This window comes from Euprymna scolopes, chromosome 1 (genome assembly GCF_053919585.1).
Source record: "Euprymna scolopes isolate OS-2025 chromosome 1, ASM5391958v1, whole genome shotgun sequence".
Lineage (NCBI taxonomy): Eukaryota > Metazoa > Mollusca > Cephalopoda > Sepiida > Sepiolidae > Euprymna > Euprymna scolopes.
Genome location: NC_136482.1, coordinates 9,282,981 through 9,307,315, shown reverse-complemented (window position 1 = coordinate 9,307,315; position 24,335 = coordinate 9,282,981). Strand labels below are relative to the sequence as shown.

The following is a 24,335-nucleotide window of genomic DNA, read 5'->3' as shown; positions in this document are numbered from 1 at the left end:
GGTTATTTTTGTTTTACAGAATATCAACCCTTTTCGGGTTATTTAATGCCGAATCCAAAGATTTTGAAGAAAATTTTTTAATAGAATATATTTGTTGTTTTCAAGTCGGTTTCTATTTAACCCATAGTTGGGACCCTAACAGGTACTACCACTCCAGGTCAGAGTGGACCTGGGAGCAATGGCAATTAAAGGCTGGCTCCACACTCCCCAAAGCCCGCAAGCTGGGGACTCACCACTGGAATTGTTATTGCTGTTAATTGTATTCACCTTTGTAGAGTTGAGCTAGTTTCTTTCCTCCAGCAAATCCCAAACCAGAGCCACCCATGCACAGCAATCCTGGGTCAGATCATACATTATGGTAATCATTGTGATTTCACATTTGAAAAGCAACCACATGAACCTGTAAGTCCAGCCAAGTCCTCCCAGTTGCCCATCAATAAACTTGCATCATCCAGGCAAAACAGGAGAAAGAATTGAATCACAAATTAATTGTTCTCATGTCATTTCAATTTTAGATAGCAAAGAGATGGAATGCGAAAGAAGATCAATCAACTCCAATAAAATAAAGTGTTCAGTTCAAAATTCGGAAACAGTTTTTAACAGACTATGCCAAATAACATATGAAGCCCAGCTGAAATATTATGATTGGATAAAAAAAAAAAAACCCTGGAAACATACGAACAGTAAAATCTTATCTCAGAGACAACAAAAGAGAAAAAAAAAAAAAAAAAAAAAAGAAAAAGAAAAAAAAAGGAGGTGGGGGTAATTTATATAATAGTTCAATTTTTAAAAGATGGACATGCCAACAATGATAAACTCTTAAAATCTTTCTGCATTTTCATATCTTATTGAAATTTCTACTGAAATAAATCATGCCATAGTTGCTGTCACTTATCTAACTTGTCTCTGAATTAGACTACAGCAATATATACTATTTTGAAATTTTGGTTTTTGTGGACTTTATTTTCAGTCATTTTATAAACACAAAGCTCAAAATAGTGAGAACTTTGTAGTTTTAAAGCTGTATACTCCTAAAATAAGATTAAACCACTTTGTGCTTTAATCTTTGTATTTGATGTTTTATACTTATAAATTTTTTGTGGAAAAAAGTCTTGATCTAATAAAGGATATGACATGAATTTGATTTATTGTAGCAATCATTTCAAAACTGTATACATTTATTGTAGCAATCAAGAAAAACTGTATACATTTATTGTAGCAATCAAGAAAAACTGTATACATTTATTGTAGCAATCAAGAAAAACAGTCAAGCATGTCCAAAGGTCTACGTAAAAGACGATCTGTTCTTGATAGGAGAAACTACATTGTCCAATGTTTTTTTTCATTCATCATGAACTTGTTATCTTGTTAGCATGTACTTATATAATGACTTATGGGTGACCACTTGGAAATGTTGGGTGCTGTATGTAAAATTCAGTTCTAGTGGCCTTAGAAAATGAGGACGAGTACAAGTCTGAGAATACAACGTAAAACAGTCTTGGCATGTTTGTTCAGTATGATCTAACTGTTGTTGACTGTTAAATGTATTCTCTGCGCCACATTTGTACTGATCATCAGAAATGGTTAGTGCGTGTAATGCTGTAAGGAAATTAATGGAACTTCAATATCACCACTACAATCAACCTTGACAAATTTCAGTTTCCATGTTCTCTCTCAACTATACAAATATTAAACTTCCTGCCTTCCTCAATTCATGCTTCTCAAAGTAGGTGTTCTCCTCATACAAATGAATGCTACTTATATAAAAAAAAAAGATCAAACTATAAACACAAGTTCTTTTTTTCCATTGAAAATCGAGTGTTCAGAGTGCAAAACAGACCACACACTCCAAAACTGGTAATCTTTCATTTTTTTTTTTTGTTCATCATCACAATAAATAATACCTTATCCTTTTTTTATATTCTAAACAACAGAAATGTCACATTTTTTAGTAAGGGGCAGAGTTAGCAAATTGCAATAGTTTGTAGGTAATCAAAATTAAAGAAAAATACTTTTTTCACAGCGATAAATTAAACATTAAACTAAAACAGTAATTATTATTATAGAAAGAAAAGCCATAATTCCCCTGCACTTTTATCTTTTTGTTAGGGATGGTGTATCCTACATTCACTTGTTATTTCAGAGACTCCATACGAAATATTTTTAGGATTCTAACTGTCCCTTTAAGCACAACTGTTTGGCTTTTTTGTACACTTGGTTCACTGAGTGTATTTGCCAGATAAAGTTTTTAAAATTATTTTTCATGAACCCAGTAGCTTCTATGATTACTGTACGGAGTCATTCTGTGTGTGTGTCCAACTAAAAGTGATGAAAACGACAAAATACACTCACAAACCTTTCATCATCAGTGTTAGTGTGACCCTGACCTTGTTATAGAAAAAAAAAGGTAATATTAATCATCTGAAATTAATTTAGTAAGCAAAGACGTTTTTTCTTAATCTTATTGAAAATACTGAAATGATCTCAAACAGCTTTCTTGTTACTTTCTATATTGAACCAGTTGGCAGAGAAAGAGAGGTAGAAGGGAAGAAGAAATTAAATCCTTTTTTTAACAAGTATACAGACCTCCAATTAACACTTAGCAGCCATGCAAATGTGATATTAAAACAGATTTACATGAAATTCTACTAGATATAAAAAATTGTAAATTCAAAAAACAAATTAGTCGATTTATATACTCTTTAAATATAAGTGAAATTGGCTAAAAACAAATCCAGAAAACAGATGATCTTTGCATCTGTGATTGACATGCCAACAAATATTGACCTTTGTCTGCTTACAGAAAAAAAACCAACAAAATAAACTGAAGAGACAACAACTAATTGTAATTAGTTAAGAGAGAAAGGCTATTAAACAACATGTCATTTCCCAAAAGTCTGAACTAATCTTTTGTCAGCTTTAAACAGGAACTGATGTCAACACGTTCAACTGAATGGCTTCACAATTAGTACAAATGGACACATGCAACAGACAAAATGGTTGACAGCAGATTTTTCAAAAGCTTTTGTTTATCAAGCCAACAAAAATCTGTAGATTGTAATGAAGCAGGCAACACATTTGCCAACTCATGACAGATAAATATTTTATCTATTTCTAAAATTACATTATGTAAAAAAAAAAAGTAATAATATATTTAAAATAGTTAAAAAAAAAAAATCATGATAAATTTAAGAGTAGAAAACTAATTTTAGAGGGGAAAAAAAAACTGGCTATTCTTATTCATATAATAAATCTAGTAAAAGTTGATCACTTTGCTTCTGTCCTCAATAGCTTTCTTCCTGAAAATTATTATTCTAGTCGGTTATTTCTTGTGGATCGCTGTAGTAGCAGCAACATGTTGGTAAAAAAAATAAAATATGTCAATTTAATTCCTTTCAGAAAATACTTTGTCTAGGATGGAATTATTTTCAAATGACTGCCATCTTAAAAAAGAGACATAATTCTGTATGGAATAGTTATTTCCCTTTGATTAGAACTGAAAAAACAAAACTTACAAGTAAACATACTAGCAGGAAGATAGGTACAACTAGTATACTAATAAGTTTCCTAGGTTTAGAAACTCAAAAGAAATGTTTGATTTTTATTTTTGAACATTAATATCACACAGAAATGATTTACTTTCATCAATTTAAACACTTCAAAATTACTATCAAATTTCGAAGTGTCATATCATAAACAAGTCAGCCATTTTAATCTTTTGTTAACAGTTTTAAAAAAAAATTAGTTTGTAAAAATAAAAATTGCGGTTGTTTACAATTCAACATAATTAAAATAAAAATACAGAAAATTTTTTATGATTTCCCTCAAGGAACAAAAATGTCATATTCCAAAACTAGCGTACATTGATTATGTATGATTTTATTTTATGATTGTAGACGTTATAAGGCTGATTTCTGTCCTAGAAATTTGAAACGAGTAGTCTCTCAATTTATAAAGTATGGCGCCGCAAAACAAACCATCCTTACTTTCTCATAAAATTTCATTTTCTGAATGAAGAAATAAAATCTACTTGATCAATCTATGTGATTTTTAAAATATGGCATTCGTTTTAAGACGGGCACATGTTGTATAGTTCATTATTATTATTATGATTATTCTTGTTGTTTATGACTTATTAAGAGGGATGTTGTTGCATTCTGTGTTCGTGTTATGAAGAGATTCATATATATAAAATATTCATACTTAGAAGTGTAGAAGCTCTTTGAGTGTTGAGACATTGTGTATGTAAAGACATTTTAAACCACATGATATAGAAGACATATAATGACAATTTCCACTTTACCTTTTTGGTAGAATTACAACACAAAGACGACGTTTATAAAAACACATGATGGGTTTATTTCCATGGACCGGCGGGCGGCTTTGCTTTCAGGAATTCAAAGTTTCACATTCTATGTTTCAAAGGTGACCGTCTTGCTTCTAGACGTTCGACTCCCATGTCCAGACTGTCGTCCTCAGACTGTCTCTCAGACTCTCCCTCAGTTTCTCTCTGCTTAACTCTAAAGTTTCTAACTATATCGAGAACTTCCCATTTTCCATGACGTCATACACATGTTAAAACATGTGTCTTCTTTCACGTGTTCTGGAAATGCGTGTCCAAAACTTTTTCCTTTGTTTACAAAAGGAATTTTAACCTATATTCCCAGTAACCTATATTTCCAATATGTTAAAAACATGTTTATTAAATTATCTTATAGTTGCATTCTTCAATTGAATTTTCATAACAGAATTGATAATGCACATTCTTTTCTTAAAACTATTTTATCTCTAAGCTTAACAATGGTTTGTTTTTTTACATTCCATTTGCTAATTCTCTCTCGCAATCTATTTCTAAACCTAAATTACGAGGTTCGAATTTCGTCTATTCTATTTCATTTTCATTTTAACTAAATCTCTCTATTTTTATACTTACATGAAAAGGGGACAGCCCTTATCATGTAACACACATACATCAAAGATTGTTCTGCATTTTTTTTTTTTTTAATTATGTTGAATTCTGAAAATCATTTTGGCTTCTTAAATCATGTATCAAAAAATAAAGGTTTGAGATATTCACATCTAATAATTTTATAAACCAAGATTAAAAGCAGTTTTATAACAAGAGTTATAGTTTTATAAAAGATATATGTGAATGACTAAATGATACCATAATTAAATTTTACTGTTTAGATGCAAAATATGTAAGTAAAAAAAAAAAAAAAAAATACCTTCTTTTAAACATTTGATATATTCCCCAAGTTGCTTTTGAATTATTTTAGTTCCCTCACAGCGCATAAACTCTTTGACTTTGTAAGCTGTGTTACTGGAGTCTTCTACACTCACGTTCACCTGAAATAAAAAAAAAGTTATGTTTTCGATTAAAACTATTACAAATATTTTTGCTTTACCATTTTAGTCAAACTTTAATTAGAAAACCATCACGTCAGCATTTATTCAAGATGAGCAGTTAAAAAATGTGTTTTTGCTTTCACTAGGCAACCAGTAACCAGACTGACTTTTAAAAAAAGAAAAAATAAACAGCTCGGTATAGTGCTATTATTATTATAGCCGCATTCAAGCTGGGTCGGATTGAGTCGTCCTCTAAACTTGCCTGCACCACGTCAAAAACTCTCCACAGCAGTCATGAGTCATTCCTAATGGTTGTTACTCGTATATCCTCACCGATATGTTTGCACCACCCAAATAAGGAGGATTACATCACAAATTAATTCCCTCTCTAGACGATCTGCAATATATTCGAATAGGTGGCAGATAGTTCAGATGGAAGCATGAATGGAAAACAGCAGTCAGGACATGATCAAAACAGTGACAAAGGCTTCTCATTAGTTATGTCTGGTAGTCAGATGTTGAAGATTCTCCCGATGTCTCTACACAAAGGCAAATCTAATGACCTCCAACCTGATGATTAGCCTCCGCCAGGCTCTATCAGGATGGAATAAAAGCGGATCTGGGATATACTAACAACTACATCTTCCAAAATAAGTGCCATTAAGAGATTGATTCCCAGACGTCCAAAGAGGAGGAAATCTTAGTCTTGTGTTGATGCACATGCCCAGGTAAAGTGCAATCTCCTGCAACCTGCACATCTTTCCTGGTTGATCCTAATAAGACAATATTGTCAGCATATGCCAGGTTCAACACACTCACACTTGGCCTAACTGCCAACAGTTCCAGAGAGTAGCCACATTCAAAGAAGTGGAAAAACACATTACTATTAGTAAGAGGAAAGATTAAAGAAAAGTATTAAATAAGCATTTTAATGACAAATATTCTTTTTTATTATTAGAACAAGTGTTAATAAATTCCTAAAATCTGTTTAGATTTCAGCATAGAATAATTTCATGCTTTAGATGGTAAATATGAATCGACATCACACCAGGTATATGCATTTCCTTTAACAGCCTATGATGAATGAGGGTTAGGGTTGATGGACAGAAGTTGCAAGTTCTTGACAATGACTGTCTCTGACACATCTTGAATTGTTGCCGAGTCAACAGAGTCCTAACTACTTTTCTCTAACACTTCAATCTAAAATTTCCACCATCTCTCCTGTTACAACAATGCCTTCAATGGTTTGAATATGCAGCTCGTTGGTGGGTTGTTTTACGGCATATCAACCACTTTTGGGTTATATAATGTTGAATTTAGTAATTTTGAAAAAGTTTTTATGCTTCAAGTTCTTTATATTTTAAAATATTTATTTATAGCACTCAGTTTGATTGCTTTTTGTTTTATGTTATAGCAATACTTTTCTGATTATTTAATGCCGAATCCATTGAGTTTGGTAAAAGTTTTTATTCCTCAAGTTCTTTATATCTTAAAATATTTATTCATGGTGTTTAGTTTAATTGTTTTGTAAAAGAAAATTGTTTTTGTTTTTGACTTAGCAGAATATGCTTCAGTTTTGCAAAGGGAAAATAAAATAAAAACAATAATATGTTTCGTGCATTTTTTGGAAGCCAGTAACTTCAGACAGCCTGATTTAGTAGCACCAAATGTCTTCACAGATATTACCACTCCGGGGTTAAAGTAAACCTGGGAGCAATGATAACTAAGGGGCAACTGCACATTCCCCACAAAATGTTTATTAGGGCTATATAATCTCCGCCACCTCACTGAAAAAAAAAACTGCCAATTATGCAAATATATTTTCAAAGACGTAAATGAAACTATTTCAAGCTTACAACATTTATGTCTACAAGAAATGAAATGAACATTACATAAGATATACACACATTACACGTGTTTCAGGTGAAACAAGGGTGCTCGTTCTGATTCAATGCCCATGTTTTTTCAGTTATATTATCAATTATAAACCATAAGACAATTTTCAATGTTCCTTTTCAAGGCCTTCTCAAGACAAAATTTAAATTTTCAAAACAAATTTTGGAGTTTGTTTTACAATCCATATCGAAAAAAATCAAATATACAACAAATGTTACCAGAGCCAATAAAAGTTACTTTGCAATCTGCATCATTTTTTTTTCATTGTTTTTTTTTTTTTAATAGTTTTAAATGCTACCATCTATTTCATTTTTTTCACCTCGGCTGGCTTCGTTTTCAATTTTTTTTAGGTGGGAGTGTGTGTGTGTGTGGGGGGGGGGGATATTAGAGAGTCCATTCCATGCAAGTTTCATTTGGGAGGGGGGGGGCATTTTTATTTATGACAGGCGCCACTACTCTTCCCACCTTGTGCCCCTCCCTCAAAAATTTAAATTAAAAATGAGAGCAAAAAAAATGTGGGCGACTTGAAACCTCCACAAAAAGTGAGAATTTGTTGTATACTTGATGTTTTGCCACATTTTCAAACCGCTGTGGACTGTAAATTTGATATATAAACATTTTGCTCAAAAGAAATGTCTTTATATACACACAATATACTTGTCAACAATCATATTTACATTCCCTGACCCACTTATATTTGGTCAACCAAGCACAATTAAATGTTATTTCTCCTCATTTTATATTAGTCCACACTGTTTTTTAAATTTTGAATTTCCAGTATTGTAGGTACAAGAGTTATGTCCCTTTATCACAAAACTATCCAATGTTATATGGACAACATCAAGTAGTTTTGTGATAAAAGGATGTAACTCTTGTATCCACAATAATACGATGCAATTTCAGAACAATGTATTTCAATTTTATTTTCAATATTTTAAAAACATTTTAATAGTATTTTTATTAATACTTCAGAAAATTATTTAATAGTATCTATATTGATTTTTAATTTTATCTCCATAAATAATAAAATTACTGCAGAAATTACCCTCTGGACGACAATATTATAGGTTTACAACAACAGACGCCACATACAGATTCAATACAGCCAGACTAATAGCCTCTATCTCATGTAACTTTTGAACAACTTTGTAGACACATTCAATCGTGATAATAAAATACATTACATCCTAGGAGCAACACCATCACAATCGCAACATCTTTCCAAGTGGAGAGAAAGTGATGTAACAGCCTCTACAAATTGTTGAGCACATCTACAAAAAAATGGTGACATTATTACCTACTACAAATTGGTTACCTTACAGAAACAATTGGTGACCTTTCCATGTAGAGGTCAAACAAACTATAATCTCTGATTTTCAACTTTACCTCTGACTAAAACATCGATTGTTCCTTTGGTTTTGTTACTGAACGTGATTCTAGTAAAAAAAATATAAGTACACATTTGTCTTATCTTTCTGTGAGGAGGGACACACTCCACCCTCAGGCCCATCTTTTCACACATGTACGCACAGAAAAATAAATAAAACAATAATTTTCTTCAAACCTTTTTCTTTGCTGTCTAAATATTTTTTTCTTCGCCATGTGCACACATATATATATATATATTTAAAGGGGGTTAGAACAGTAGTCTAAAGAGCAGAGTGTATTTTAATGTGATAGTAAAATTACTAATTTAATTAAAATACAAGAAAAGGACAGTGCTCATTGTAATTCAGATATATAATAAGCTCGATAGGCAAATATCCTAGAGCTACTTTAATATTTAGTAATGTGATTGATAATTTAAAATTCAAATTAGAATTAAAAATCTGTTTCATAAGAAGGAACAACAACAAAGTCAATAATTTGTACGATCGTTTCGGAAACAATGTTTTTATTGCGATAGACATTAAGCCACGGACAATAATTTTGACATATAGTTTTTTTTAAACAAAGTCTCCTCATCAGCAAAATGTCAAAATTATTGTCCATGGCTTAATATCACAATAAAAACATTGTTTCCGAAACGATCGTACAAATTATTGTCTTTGTTGTTGTTCCTTCTTATGAAACAGATTTTTAATTTTTAATTCTAACTTTAATTTTAAATTATATCATCATGGAGAATGAGCTGTAATAAGCCTACTGAAAACTTCAAATAGCAATTTTTACGCTATTTCAACTTCCAGTTTTTAACGTCAACATAGAAGAGAAGCAACTGCAAACCAACCAGCTTACACTGATAATAAAGATACTCATATGATTTCAAAAGCACAGAGTAAAACGGCACATTATTTTTTTACTGCCTTGACAGAGTACAAAATAGACTTCGTGGCTTAGTGGGGGATGCCCTTTTCTCTTCCCTGCAACCTTTCTCCCACAGAAGAGACGTTGCGAGCCTATCTATCTTTGTATTATTGTTATTACCATGGCAGGTGCTCATCTCAGCTCCAATCTCTGGTCCCCCTTTGCCAATCTTTCATGATAAACACCCGTCTAGCTGAAACCACTGTCAAAAATTTTCCCCACTCTTTATCTGTGCCTAAATCAAAACGTAGATTCCATGAACAAAGCTTCTTTCTTAGAACCGCACGCCTGTGGAACTCTCTACCGCTTGCCTGTTACCCTCCTGACTTCAACATGGATGTCTTCAAGTCCAACATAAACAAATTCCTGATGAACTGCCCCCTTCCCTAATTAATGACACTTTATCAAATCTATAATACTAATGAATACTGCAACACTATCCCATTGATTACTGCACACAAAATAACCCTTATTCCCAAGTGGCTTCTGGGCCTTGATAAGTGGTGACCTTGATGTAAAAAAATAAAAATAACATAAAATAAAAATAAACTGCCAATGTCTCGTGCACAACATGTCATCAACAACACAAAGTTTTTGACTTCATATCAATGTTGAAAAGTAAGTCAAGCTCAGCAACATGGCATATCAACCCTTTACAGCAACAAATGTGACAAGCAAATTCACAAAGACATTCGCCAAACACTGTAAACTCCTGGAATTCACAACGACCTCAACAACAGAAGTTACCCCAGCCAACATGAGTTAAGCTGCATAATGCACACTACAAAGCTCATTCTTGAGCATTCAATGATTCAACCGACCCACTGGTTACACCAATCATTTGAACTTTGGTGCTATTAACAGAACAGAATCATTTTTCCCGTACACACTTGCGACTGGGTGTGCTAATCTCGATAACGCGTTTCCTCAAAACAGAATAATTGCAATCATACGCGACTAATTTCGACTAACTATGCTGACTACTTGCACACGCTTCCTAGACTTGGCAACATAAAGCTGTCTACGACCAAAAATCTCTTGCACTTTCAATTCACAACAGTTATCATGTGACCTTTCCATACTTTAAACTCTCTTTGTTAATATCTTTTCCTGTCGCAACCTCCAGCTATCTGGTGGGGAGTATTATGGGCAAATGTTTTTCAGATTGATATGCTAATAGATATGTTGCATGCTGTGCACACACACACGCACAAATGTATCTCAAATGTACACCAGTTATTTGCCCTTGTCTCGATTTTAGATTTATCCGACAGGTGGTGTTCTCTACTTCCTGTTTCTCTAGCTATTTCTCCCTCTTTTTCATCTGTCGATGTAAACAGACGCATTTTCCGTTTGCCTCGACAAGCAATACTTACATTTTAAGAAAAAACGTATGCACTTTCATTTATAAAACGATACAATATACACTAATGAATTCTCATGTACACCTGCACACACATACACAACATATACACACACGAGCATTTCAACTTCATGCATGCTCGCTCGTGCGCATCCGCACACATGCTCTTATTGTTCCTTTTGTGTTGTGTAACTCATGTAACTCAGTATTTTAGTTTTATTATTCTGGTGTTGGAGCCGACGTAATGATCCCTACAAATCGTTTTTGACAATTGGTACCATCGAATACTATAGGTACCTATTTTTCTCTCGATATTTAGTCCTATCACCAGTCGACACTGGACGAAGCATACACATACCACAGATTTTACATCAATGATCTCCCAAAACACATACTTAAATCATTCGTTGACATCTATGCTGATGACACGACCATCTATGGCAACACATCAAAGGCCGTAAATGACAAAGTTCTCTCTGATTCTCTCTCCTCTGATCTTGAGCACGTGGTACAATGGGGGAAGAGGTGGCTGGTCACTTTTAATGCATCCAAAACCAAGCTTCTATCTTTACATCATCAACGCTCTAATCCCCATCTGGTATCAATTGAAATGGATGGCGCTCGTCTTGAGGAGGCTCCATGTTTTGACAAGCTTCTGGGCTTGACCTTTACTCCTGATCTGAAATGGTACACGTACATCAAATCTGTTGCCAGGGACGCTGGGAAAATGGTGGGATCCTTCTACCGCTCCAGAAGATATCTCACTACTGATGCAATTCTCTATCTGTATAAAAGCCAAGTACGTCCAAGGATGGAGTACTGCTGCCACATCTGGGCAGGAGCTGCTAAAATAGTCTATCCTGCCTTGACAGAATACAAAATAGACTTTGTGGTTTGGTGGGGGATGCCCTTTTCTCTTCCCTGCAGCATCTCTCCCACAGAAGAGACGTTGCGAGCCTGTCTTTGTTTTATTGTTATTTCCATGGCAAGTGTTCGTCTGAGCTCCAATCTCGTCCCCCCTCGCCAATCTTTCATGAGAAACACCCGTCTGGCTGAAACTACTGTCAATAATTTTCCCCACTCTTTATCTCCGCCTAAATCCAAACGTAGATTCCATGAGCAGAGCTTCTTTCTCAGAAGTTCACGATTGTGGAACTCTCTCTCGTTCGCCTGTTTCCCACCTGACTACAACTTGGATGTCTTCAAATCCAACATAAACGAATTCCTGACAAACTGTCCCCTTAAGTAAGACACTATCAAAACCCCCAATACTAATGATTACTACAATATTATCTCATTGATTACTGTACACGCAATAACCCTTATCCCTGAGTGGCCTCTGGGCCTTGATAAGCGGTGACCCCCATGTAAAAAAAAAAAAAAGAAAAATTCCTTAAAAATGCCATGTATCCATTAAAAGAAAAGAAGTTAAGAACTCAAAGTCGAATTGCAATGCATTATATGTACAAATAACTAAAATCGAAATCTAGGACTGTTTAAAAATGAATATATTGCAATATTTATTTGGTATTATTGTAGATTAATACCTTCTGTTACCCCCCCCCCCCGACTACCTTTCCAAAATATGCGATTTTACCTTTGTAGGCAATTACGTGTGAATACCTTAAAAAACTTGAAAGATAAACAGGTATTATTTTAAAATTTAATGTAAAACGATTCCCCATTTTGAGCCATTCTAGCGCTTTAGGGCAGTTAACCATTTTTTTTTTTCTATCGGAGATAAATCCTGTTCGCCTTTTTTCCCCCAAAGACGATTATGTATGGTTTTAAGAGGGTCTTTGTGCAATTATGAGAGGGTGGGGAGGTTGCAACTCTGACTTTGGGTTAATGATAGAGTTAAGGAAAATTATGTGTGAACACCCCGAAGACTTGATAGAAACAAAACAAAAACAATTTTAGAATTTAGAGTGGGGATTAATTTCACATAAATTTAATTCACCATTTCGAGACCATTCTAGCATTTTAGAACAGTTGATTAATTTATTTTTTTTATGAGTGATAAATGGTGCACTTTTCTTTAAGGAAGGATTTTTTTTTTTTTAGACTTATATGTAGCTTACCAGAGAACTTTGGTGAGGAGCTTGCCACTTAGACTTAGCGTTATTGTTAGGGCTAAAGAAAGTTTTAAGAGGAGGAGGCTTGCCACTCGTACCTAGAGTTAGAGGTAGGATTAAGGTTTTTTTTTTTATTTAAGAAGTCATTTGACCCCCGTATTTACGGTTAGTGGGTCATATTTGACTTTTGAAAATGTTATGCCTTAGATTTTGGGCATCAAATTACTTTTAAATATGAAATTTATTTTTGTTTGTTGTAATTCTTAAGAGGTGTGAAACAAGAATTACGACAAATAGACAAAAAATAAATTTCATTTAAAATAAGTGACGTCACTAACAGAAAATGTGACGTTTGGAAAACTTATTAAGTATTTTTGCCTACTTATTTAAATATCAAAAAATATTTTTTGCTAAAGCTAACAAATTGTTTACAAATTTTTTATAAATTTGGTTTTTATTTTCAATTACATTTCTTGTCTGAGTAACACATTTTGTTAAACTTTCCAATCTAAGACGTTTTTTTTTTTTTTTTTCTCTACCTGGACTTCAGGCCAAGATCAGTGTGCCACACTAACAGTGTAGTATTCTGATGCTACACTTCGCCTTTTCTGTCCTCTGTCAGTGAAGGAGAAATCCTTCATGACTGAGACAATTTTTATATTTGTTTCTATCCAGATTGACCCCTTTTGGCAAGCTGGATTTTCCTCACATTAACTGACCTTGTGTCTAGCTGTCCTCGTGGGGAGGCAAGTAAATTGGAACTTAACTAGAAACTGAGCACCTCCTACAAATATTTAAATATTGATTTTGTATTTTAATATATATAATTGGGTAGATTAGTGTCCATTCGATTATAATCCGCTGAAAAAAAAAGATGAAAAAATATATTTACTGCTCGCACACATGAAGCAAAATAAATCTTATTTCACATTTTCTTTCTTTCTTTCTTTTTTTTTTTTTAAACAAAACATTGTTTAATTCACCGTTAAAAACTAATGTAATGGATATTTGTTTCTCAACCATATTTTTAAAATTTGACCAAAAATAACGCTGGATTGCTTTAAAATTATATATTCTGATAACTGAATAGCTTTAGTTAAGCTAATTATGTCCTAATAATATGAGCTCCAACTAAATATGTAAGAACATTTTTTTTATATATTCTATTTTTTTAGCTCAATCTAAAGAGTTAATAAATGCTTTCTTTATAATCACTCAATACCTGCAGATTATCCCTCCAAAGCAACACTAATCGCCAGTAAACAACAGTATTGACGATCAGAGACAGTGGTTTTTACTAGCTGCCACTGGAAAACAATGCCCAACAGTGGAAGCCAGATCATTTCATTTGAGCTACAGCCACCAGTGTCCACTAATTTCTAGGGATGGCAGTGGCCACCAATAACAACCGTAGTTTATTTTGTTTTCAAGGGGAGTTCTTTAACGATTTTGTTCTGGATCTGTCATGCTTCCACTGGGCAATGCCGATTAATGGGTCCTGCTAGTTTTTAATATTGCAACACAAATTTTATACTGAGCATAAATATAATTTCAAGGCCGTTTTTTCAAGATATTTTCCATATTTTCAATGATTTTAGAAGGTAATGATATGAATAAGGCCTTTTCAAGACAAATGTAAAAATTCAAGAATTTTTCAAGCCTGTGCGAACCCTGTATAATAGCGACAGACAAAATGAAGGGGAGTTGTAAAATTTGTTTTGACAGAGTTTCATTAAAATTTTACCAAAAATCAATATGAAATTTTGATTGATTATTAAACAAACAATGAACTTTATAAAGGTGTTTTCTCATATTTGGTATATATATTTATATATACTTTTATGCATACATAACCCCTCCCTCTTCACTTTTGGTTACTCTTGCCCTTGTCACGGTCTAAAGGCGGTGGGAAGAAAACAGAGACCCCAAAGGAGATGCAAGTCACAGCAGACATAAGTCTATGGCAGAGCGGAAAAGACGGCGATGATGCCGAGATCATGGTGGACACTAGCAGCAGCAAGAAAAGAAAGAGAGAGGAAAAAGGAGAAGGAAAAGAAAAGGAAGGAGTCTGGGTTGGCGCTTTCGGCAAAGAAAGGCAATGTTTTTGTTTTGCTTGGCTCGTAGAATGATACCTTAAAAAGAAAGAATAAAAAAAAAAAAACATTATGCAGGTGACTGAGTTAACCATGAAGGTTCATGAATTTCTCCTCCTCTATTTCCTCATCAAAGAGACTTTTGTGTGATTGCAATTCTGGATTATTATTATTTTTTTTTTTTTTTGTTTATTTGTTTTATACACACACACACAAAAAAAAAAAAAAAAAGATAAATAAAGCCCATACAAAAAAAAGAAAAAGAAAAATACATATAAACTATATTTTTGCTTCCGACCTCTTGAACTTATTTTATTTTTTTACCGCCTTTTTGCATGCTCGTTTTTCACTGTCTCTTGATTAAACTCAATTCGATAGGCGATGACATTTGCTCACACTCGACTGGATTAGGGACCAATCGCGTAGCCATCTCTAGTGGTAGACCTCTGTACCCTTCTTTAAGCTGGGTGTAGGTAGTAACCCTAAGTCCGTGTTCTGACATTAAAATTACTGCTGCGCATTTAAACCCGGACAAAGGATGTAACACCCTTAAAATAAAAAGCATGACCTGGACATATACTTCCTGTATGGGAAGTGGGGGGGGGGTGTTTAGAAAAAAACAAAAAACAGCAGGCCTTCAAATTCTGAGAATGAACTGAATTTTGAATGTTTAATTTTTCACCTTTTGTGTTTTGAATTGTGAAATTCAATATTTTATAAATAATTATTATTTTTCAGATTAGCATAAAAAAATTGCATTAGTTTTACAAAAAACACAACTTAAAAAATTTTTTTAAATAAATTTTATAATTTTCTTTTAAAAAGCCCAATGTTGCTAATATACCATTAAATAGGGAATGTTTCAACGAATTGATACTAAAAATAAAAACAGATACAACAGTGGAAATTTAAAGATTACAATAATTGTTTCTGCAATTTCTTATTTATGTGAGATCCCTTGAAGTATGGTAGCAGATAGGCACTAAAAACAGTCATTATCTTGTTTAAAGAAAAACTGCTCAAAATTATAAGATTGTCATCTTCGTGTTTGTTGATATCATGTGACTCAAATAAAAAAACAAGGATTCAAATTGAACCAAAAGCGATCATCTATCCATTATTTTGAAATGAAATTCAATGAAATATTAAATCTGTTAAAAAACATATTTTACAATTTATTTTACAAAATTGGAGAAAAATACTGTATAATCTGATTTATGGAAAAAAGTGGTTCACTTGTTATTAATTAGAAAATAAGAAATAGAAAATGATTTTATGAAATTTAAAATATGAAAATAAAATTTATTCTAAATAAAAAAGAAATAAAAAAGTTTATTCCGAGGAAAATATAAGGAAAAATTTGGAAATTATAAAAGTAGACTAACAATGATATTAAAACTGCAATATACAATACCACAAATTTATAGTTAATGCAAAAAAAAATATCAGAAAACAAAACAGTTTTAGTTTAGTTTTTTGTAACCGGTATAGGTTTCCATAGTTTTAAAAAGCTTACAATTCAAGATAGCATCTCTCAATAACATTATCAGCCTCATAAAAAATGGAATTATTTGAAATTCAAGTATTAATATTCTAATATTTTTGCATATTTTTATAGCAAATCATCCTAAATCTTATTTAGACTTTAAAATCGATTCAAAAACATTTTTTAAATATTTAAAATTTTGGTTAATGTTTACATTTTAGAGTGAAAAAATACTTGACTGTTTGAAAAAAATGTTAAATTTAAACAACAATTAAAAATTATTGAAAAAATATATTCTGCTTTTAATATAAAATTCAGAGTTTTATCTTTCTGAAAAAAAATCAGAAATATTAGATTTTAATAGCTTTTAATTTGTTTAAAAAAAAAATTGATTTTTCTGTGTTTTGGCCGTGTCTACTGTTCAAGTAATACATGAAAAGTTCACATGTAAATTGTGAACTCTAATTTAGACATTAAAAAATATATTCAATTATGACTACAACTTGAAACATTGTAATTTAAAACAAAAAAAGAAATAATGCTGATATGTTACGTAAAATATAATTTGTTGGTGTGGCCGAATGTTTTAATACAACACTTTTAGTAATGATAGCTTTGACATTTTGAAAATTATATTTATCGCATTTTGCATTTAAAATATCCTACAGAAATTAAAATCCTGTTTCAGTTGTAGGAAAGAAATCAACCAGAACATTTCCTCCTCTCCTCATATCAGTATCATGTTGATAAAATTAATGAAAAATTACTTACATCGAGATCTTCTTCATCATTTTCCTCGCTCAGATTTGGTACATCCAGTTTACCTTTATATTTTGTAGAGTCAGATTTTAATTTACCTAAAATTAAAAAATAAAGTAAAATCATGGTTGATTTTTTTTATGAAGAAGGTTTTTGAAAAGTGAAGAGAATAGCTGGAATCCCTATATATATATATATAAATATATATATATATATATACATACATACATACATACATAAAGGAAACAAACACGTTTAGTCAAAGATTACAATTAACAGATTAAAAAAAAATCTAGAGGAAAAAAAAAGAGGGAGAGGGTAAGTCGATATACATATATTTGCAAGTGTTTCCCATGAAAATTGAAAAACTATTTGTTTGGGGGAATTCGGGGAGGTATTCATGAACTTATTTGTTCGGCTACAATGTGCATGTGGGGAAGGTTATGTTCAAACTACACAAGGTAGTTTTGTGATAAAGGAGCATAACTCTTGTATTCACAATAATACTATGTAATTTCCAAACAATGTATTTCGATTTTATTTTCAATATTTCAATATTTTAAGGGTATTTTTATTGATGCTAAAAAATAATTTTATTTATTTCGATTTTACTTTTAATATTTTGACAAATTTTTACTGGACATAATACAATTTTCAAGGCCTTTAAGACATTTTCAATATTTTCCAGTATTTTTCAATGTTTTTTTTTTATTTATTTAAAAATAAAATACTTTGTTATATATGAGTCATGGAATTGCATTAACTAGCAAAAGATCTAGCTAATTTGCATATTTTTTTAAACATTCATTTTAATTAATTCCCTATTAGTTTTTTTTTTTGTTTTATAGGATGATCATCTTTAGTTAACCATTACATGTAATTATATTCCCCCGACAAGCAGCTAAATCCCACCCCTACACAGTAGAGATCCCTAGATGTAAGAGAGCTTTCTACTCAAGTAGTTTCTTCCCCAGAACTACTAGGCTTTGAAATTCCCTTCCGGGTCCCTGCTTCCCCAACTGTACTGACATGCAGAATTTCAAGTGTAATGTGAACAGACATCTTGCTGCCAACTTCCTACATAGTACCCCTGTAGTTTAGGTCTCTGATAGTAGCCCCCTACATCAAAGTGGCAATATTCCTTGTTTGGGGTGAAAATGTAATAATAAAAAATATATATCTGGATCCATACGAAACTTTATATTTTGGTTTTGGCTGGGGAAAATTGGTGCAAAAGTGTTAAAATTAAAGAAATTGAATTTGCCAGGTGAAAGTTGAATGACGGCATTACAAATATGCATGCGTTACATAATAGCTATTGATTCAGGTTTTAATTTTTAGCGTTGCAGCAAACATGTCTCCATAGCTCAGGCATTAACAGCAAAGGAAAAAGTAAATTGTAAGCTAAACGTTTTGGTTTCGATTCTCAGTGGTGGCGCACGAGTCATTTTTTTTTTTTTTTAAACTTTAAATCATTACTATAAATTGGGTTCAATATAATATAATACAAAATCTGCATTAATAAAAATATTATATTTAAGCATATTTTACGACTGGGCAAACCGGGGGAGAGGGTTACAGAACCTTACCAAAAATGCTGTTTTATGATGTTCACATTTTTATCACTTTATTTGCTTAAAACTTAAAATAATGTATGCTATTATTTAATTCATTTTAAAGTATATTCATTTCCGAACAAAACGGTGGTGTTTTGAGGAATTAGAGTATTTTGGTTTTTAAAATATAACAATTTTAGCAGAACCCTCTTGAAATCTGATTATCCAAAGCGTTTAATTGTTCATTGTATTACTACTCCCAGATGTTAGATGTTCACCCACTATTTTAGTCATTTCAGCTGAGAGATCTTTTTAAGATTCTAATCATTCCTTTGTATGCAATTGTTTGTATTTCTATTGCACTTGGTTCACCGGGTATATTTGCCAAGTAATTTTTTAAATCCTTTTCATGAGTCCGGTTGTTTCTAATTATTGGAATGACGCAGATTTTATGATTCCAGTTTATTTTCATATCGTACATAAGGCCTTGATATTTTGTTGTCTTCGCTCTCAGCTCTGTTAAAGCCAGCATCATTAGGGGCACTTACTTTAACTAGGGTCGTTACTTTCTCTCACTTGCTCTATATAACTATACCAGGCTTAACAGCTCCATTTTCTTTGAGTGTGAGTATACTTTGTATGTGCATACATATAAGCGGTAAGAAATGTTTGCGTGAATATGCAAGTGTATCATTATCATGACTTATGTGAGTACAAATATCATGTACAGTTATCGGGGAGTTACCAGTGACAATGAGAACAACAATTTGCCAATGCATAAATGTGTGAGAGAAGAGGCGTATTTGACGCACTGCTCTTAGCTCAATAGTTATTCTGATGGGCACGTTCAGCAGCGCTCAAGAACAGTGTGTACAAGCTTTCACCAGACATCCCTTGAAATACGAGAATGCACTTGCCTAAGAGCTATATAAAGACATCCAAGTCATTTGAAAGTAACTTTGTAGGTTACTCTTGGATTGTGTCAACATCTGTTAAGCACTGGAAATTACAGGCATAATTATTAACAAAAGGATTCAGATTAAAATTCCCTCAACACAATCAAAATAGACATGAATTGTCAGGGTAAACAAGTTAAAGAGAATGCATGGACAATGTAAAGTATCTGGAAACTATTAACAAATGAATATTGCGACCAGTAAAAAAGGTCCATGCTAAAACTAATTTACATATTGATGTGCAAAAGGGTACTTTATTAACTAGAATAGAATGTTTCAGCCAATGCCAGTAGGCACAGGTGAAACGTGAACAAATTCCACAGAATTTTTTAAATTTTTTCTAATAGCTGGAAATACTGAATGTTATTGCTAGAGTCGTCATTGAATTCATATCGGCAAACATTCCAGTTAGTCAAAAGTTCTTTTGCTTTTATTGACACAGCCATAAACTTAGAAAGGTTTTCTTGCTAATCTTAATCTCTATATCTGAAATTTGTTTTGGAGAATTGGGTTATTGTTAAAGCAGTCAACCTTAAATGATGTAGGTCTAGTACGGAAACACCACTTACCAAATACGTTTGGCAAAACACACACAAAACTTTGGATATCTTTTGGGAACATACCAATGCATCACATCAGTAAACTCTTTAACATGATATGCAACTTGCAAAAAAGATTTTAATTCCTGTTAGAGCATTCCATTTTATGAAAACTGACAACAACTCACCTGACCAATCAGCTTTAATGTCCCATTCATAAAAGAAAATCAGTTTAGCTTTTCGATTGTTTGCAGTCGCTTCACCTTCAAGTTTCGTCACTTCTGTAATTTCACAGAAATCTGGAAAAAAAAACAAAAAGCAATCTGAAAAGTATTTGAACAATTTTTAATAGAAAATTAAGATGTCATGAAAATTATTTCATAAAAGTTTGGCTTATTTCTCACACTATTAGTGACATCAAAATATTTCAAGTGCATTCAAGTTTATATCACTCATTTTATATAATGCTTATATAGATTTCATCTCAATAGTCAAGTTAATTTGCATATTGATGTACAAACGGATACTTTATTAACTACACTTTGTTATTATTTTGTTTTTTATTCAACAAATTTTTAGATTTTAATATAAATAGTTCTGTTTAGGAATATTTTATTTTGTGGACAAATTTTTCACAATAGAATTCAGAAAAGATCAATGATACTGAGCTGTAGTTATTATAGCAGGACAATTGTTTATGTACCACCTCACACACCATTGGCTAGGCAAATTGATTTTTTCCTCTACATATTTAAAAGATGACTTTAAACACCCAAAATGTTAATGTTTATATGAATAAATGCAAGTGTTTGTTTATTTATTTATTTTTTTTACACAAGCATCACCACATTATCAAGGCCAAGAGGCCACTCAAGGATAAGGGTTCAAGAGTATCCAGTAGAAATTGGACAATATAGTAATCGATAGTAATGAAAATTCGGTAAATATGATAACTTATATGGAACAGCTCATCAAGAACTTATTTACGTTAGACTTGAACACAACCATATTGTAGTCAGTCGGAAAGCAGGAAAACGGAAGACAATTCCACAAGCGTGCAGTTCTAAGAAAGAAGCTTTGTTCATAGATTTGCCAAGAAAATAACGATAAAGCAGAGATAGACTCGCAACATCTTTTCTGTGAGAAAGAGGTTGTAGTGAAGAGAAAAGGAAATCCCCTACTAGGCTACGAAGTCTATTTTGAACTCTATCAAGGCAGGACAAGTCCTTTCTAGCAGCTCCTGCCCAGATGTGGCAACAGTATTCCATCCTTGGACATACTTAGCTCTTATATAGATAGAGAATTGCATCAGCAGTGAAATATCTACCGGATCGATAGAAAGATCTCACCATTTTACCAGCGGACTCGGCAACAGATTTGATGTACGTGTTCCATTTAAGATCAGGAGTAATGGTCAAGCCCAGAAGCTTGTCAAAACTTGAGGCCTCCTGAAGACGAGAGCCATATTTCTGGTTTAATGACAAAATCACGTTAACACACCCGTTGTCATTAGATTGCCAAAGTATCACAAGAGTAACCATTTGGAAATACCAGATGTTGGATGTAGGAGAATGTCAACACCTCACCCCCACAAGAACTGCAAAAAAACAAACGCTGTCGTCTCCCTGAACATGTGACTAGGGATCATTTATGAATTTAATTATTCTCTTGACATTTTCTTTTCCAGAGAAAACAAAAACATTAATGAAATGTTTATTATTTTCAAGTTTTGTTTCAAATATTTTAGAGAACATTGCGATAACACACTGGCAAAACCAACATGTAGTGAAAATAACAGATTGTAATGACATCCTTTAATAAAAGGTGAAGATGGAGTGAACAGTATTTACAAAAATAATTCTTAATAAACCGACACCAAAATAAGTCATTTATTTTCAGGCAACTCCCTACCTCTTTCCATAAAAGATAAACGTACACAAGCCAATACATACATCAATGCCAGGTTCCTCAAACTTTTCTCCTCTGCACGTCAGTTTAAATGAACCTTTTTTTATCACAAAATAATATTAGTTAGGAATTAACTGGAATGCAATAGCAAAATAAAAAAATAATATCTAGTGTGGAATTTTAACGCTGGAGGGTCATTCCATGTTAATTCATCAGGCCATTACACTCCTCACCGACACCGAATTACTTGAAATTTGGCACAAATATTCCCCTTCATAAGTTAGGAAAATTTGCCAAATTATTTGGTCCTAAACCTTACCGTTCGGATTTTAGGGGGGGTGTAAAATTTGCATATTTTGCTTTTAAATTTATGCCGCGAAATGTCACAGAATTTCAATGTTTTATAAAATTAAAAAAAAATACTTCCACATATTCAATATTTCTTAAATTTGGTAGGAAAGGCATTTAGGGACGGTAGAATCCGAATATTTAATTATTTTAACCCTACACCTGGTAGAAAATAAAATTTTGCTCACCTAAAAGTATGTCCCCCAAGTCACCAATGTTTTTACCTATGTAGCTTACGGTCAGTCTAGAGAAAATATGCCCTCTTCAATTTTCATCATTTTTTTTATAGCATGTATTATGACTGCTTAAGTTCTCAAAAAAGTGCAGATTCCAAATCTACTCCTAGTTGCAACACAGACAACTCTGATATATTATATGCTTATTTTCTGCCCAGCTTCACATTTTTTACATGGTTTGTCAGATATGGCTTCTGGTAGAAATCAAAATTCGTTGAATAAAAAAAAACAATAACAAAGTGTAGGTAATTAAAAATACCCTTGATAGCCTTGACTAAGCATCAAGTATTTCCAGCTATTAGAAAAAAACGTGAAAGATTCCGCAGAATTTGTTCACGTTTCACCTGTGCCTACTGGCATTGGATGAAACATTCTACTCTAGTTAATAAAGTACCCTTTTGCACAGCAATATGTAAATTAGTTTTAGCATGGCCCCTTTTTACTGGTCGCAAGATTCATTTGTTAATAGTTGTGGCACTATTTCTTAGTGCCACTGTTTCTAACACACTCTGCAGCATGGCCGGGTGGTGATTTGGCCATGTGCATAGAAATACAAAGAAACGCCTTCCCATAATTCCCTTTCCTAGAGCTCTCCCTCTTTCTGTTCAGGCCGTCATGAGGTGAGCACCATAATTTTTGTCTCTCCGTAAACGAGGGGGAGGAGCACCCCCTCCCTCAAGACTAGTTAGCTTTGAAAAGCCTATTGTCCAGTTTTAAATTGTAAAAGTTTTTTGTAATATATTGTATCTCTGATGTAAAATAAAATAGTTATGTTCCATATATATATTACAATTGTGTCACGTCTCGCCTTTCATAAAGGCCCTCATTGAAACAACGAAGCGGTCCAGAGGATGAAGAAAGAAAATTCCAATCAGAACGCAACCAGGGTGAAGAAATCATCTTAAGAGAAGAAGGAGCCACACAGCACATCCAACATCTCAGGTATGCTTTTCTTCTTATAGACCCTAACGACGGCCATCTTCATATCTTCCCGAGACCGCTTTAAGACATTTAGTGTAACATGTGAAGCCAGTCACACCTCAGTGACCGGTTGATAGTGTTATAAGTTTCCAGATACTTTACACTGTCCATGCACTCTCTTTACTTGTTTACCCTGACAATTCATGTCTATTTTAATTGTGTTGAGGGAATTTTAATCTGAACCCTTTCGTTAATAATTATGCCTGTAATTTTCAGTGCTTTTTATGCATTATGTGTTATGTTAATTTTGTAACTTTATGAAAAATAAATATGTACATAAATATCTGCAGGTTAAACCTCCTTTTATTGTTATCATTTCTGTATCATTGTTTTTCCCCTCTTTATATTTCAATCTCATGTCATTTACAATTAAAACCACATATTCAATATGGTAATGCTCATGTTAGAGAAGGGGCTCCAACAATAAAAGTGTCATATATAAAGTTAAAAATTATTTGAATAAATTTTCATAAGTAAATTTCA

At 32.7% G+C, this 24,335-nt stretch overlaps 1 protein-coding gene across 1 annotated transcript in view; it reads right to left on the bottom strand.

Moving 5' to 3' along the window:
- LOC145277905 (activator of 90 kDa heat shock protein ATPase homolog 1-like) overlaps window positions 1–24,335 on the bottom strand; it is a 66,058-nt gene that overhangs the window by 17,910 nt on the left and 23,813 nt on the right. Inside the window, exons 3-5 of the mRNA XM_080129973.1 lie at window positions 20,568–20,678; window positions 17,341–17,426; window positions 5,229–5,349 (exon numbers count right to left, since the gene is read on the bottom strand). Coding sequence (XP_079986099.1) covers window positions 5,229–5,349; window positions 17,341–17,426; window positions 20,568–20,678 — 318 coding nt within the window. The remainder of the gene's footprint in view (window positions 1–5,228; window positions 5,350–17,340; window positions 17,427–20,567; window positions 20,679–24,335) is intronic.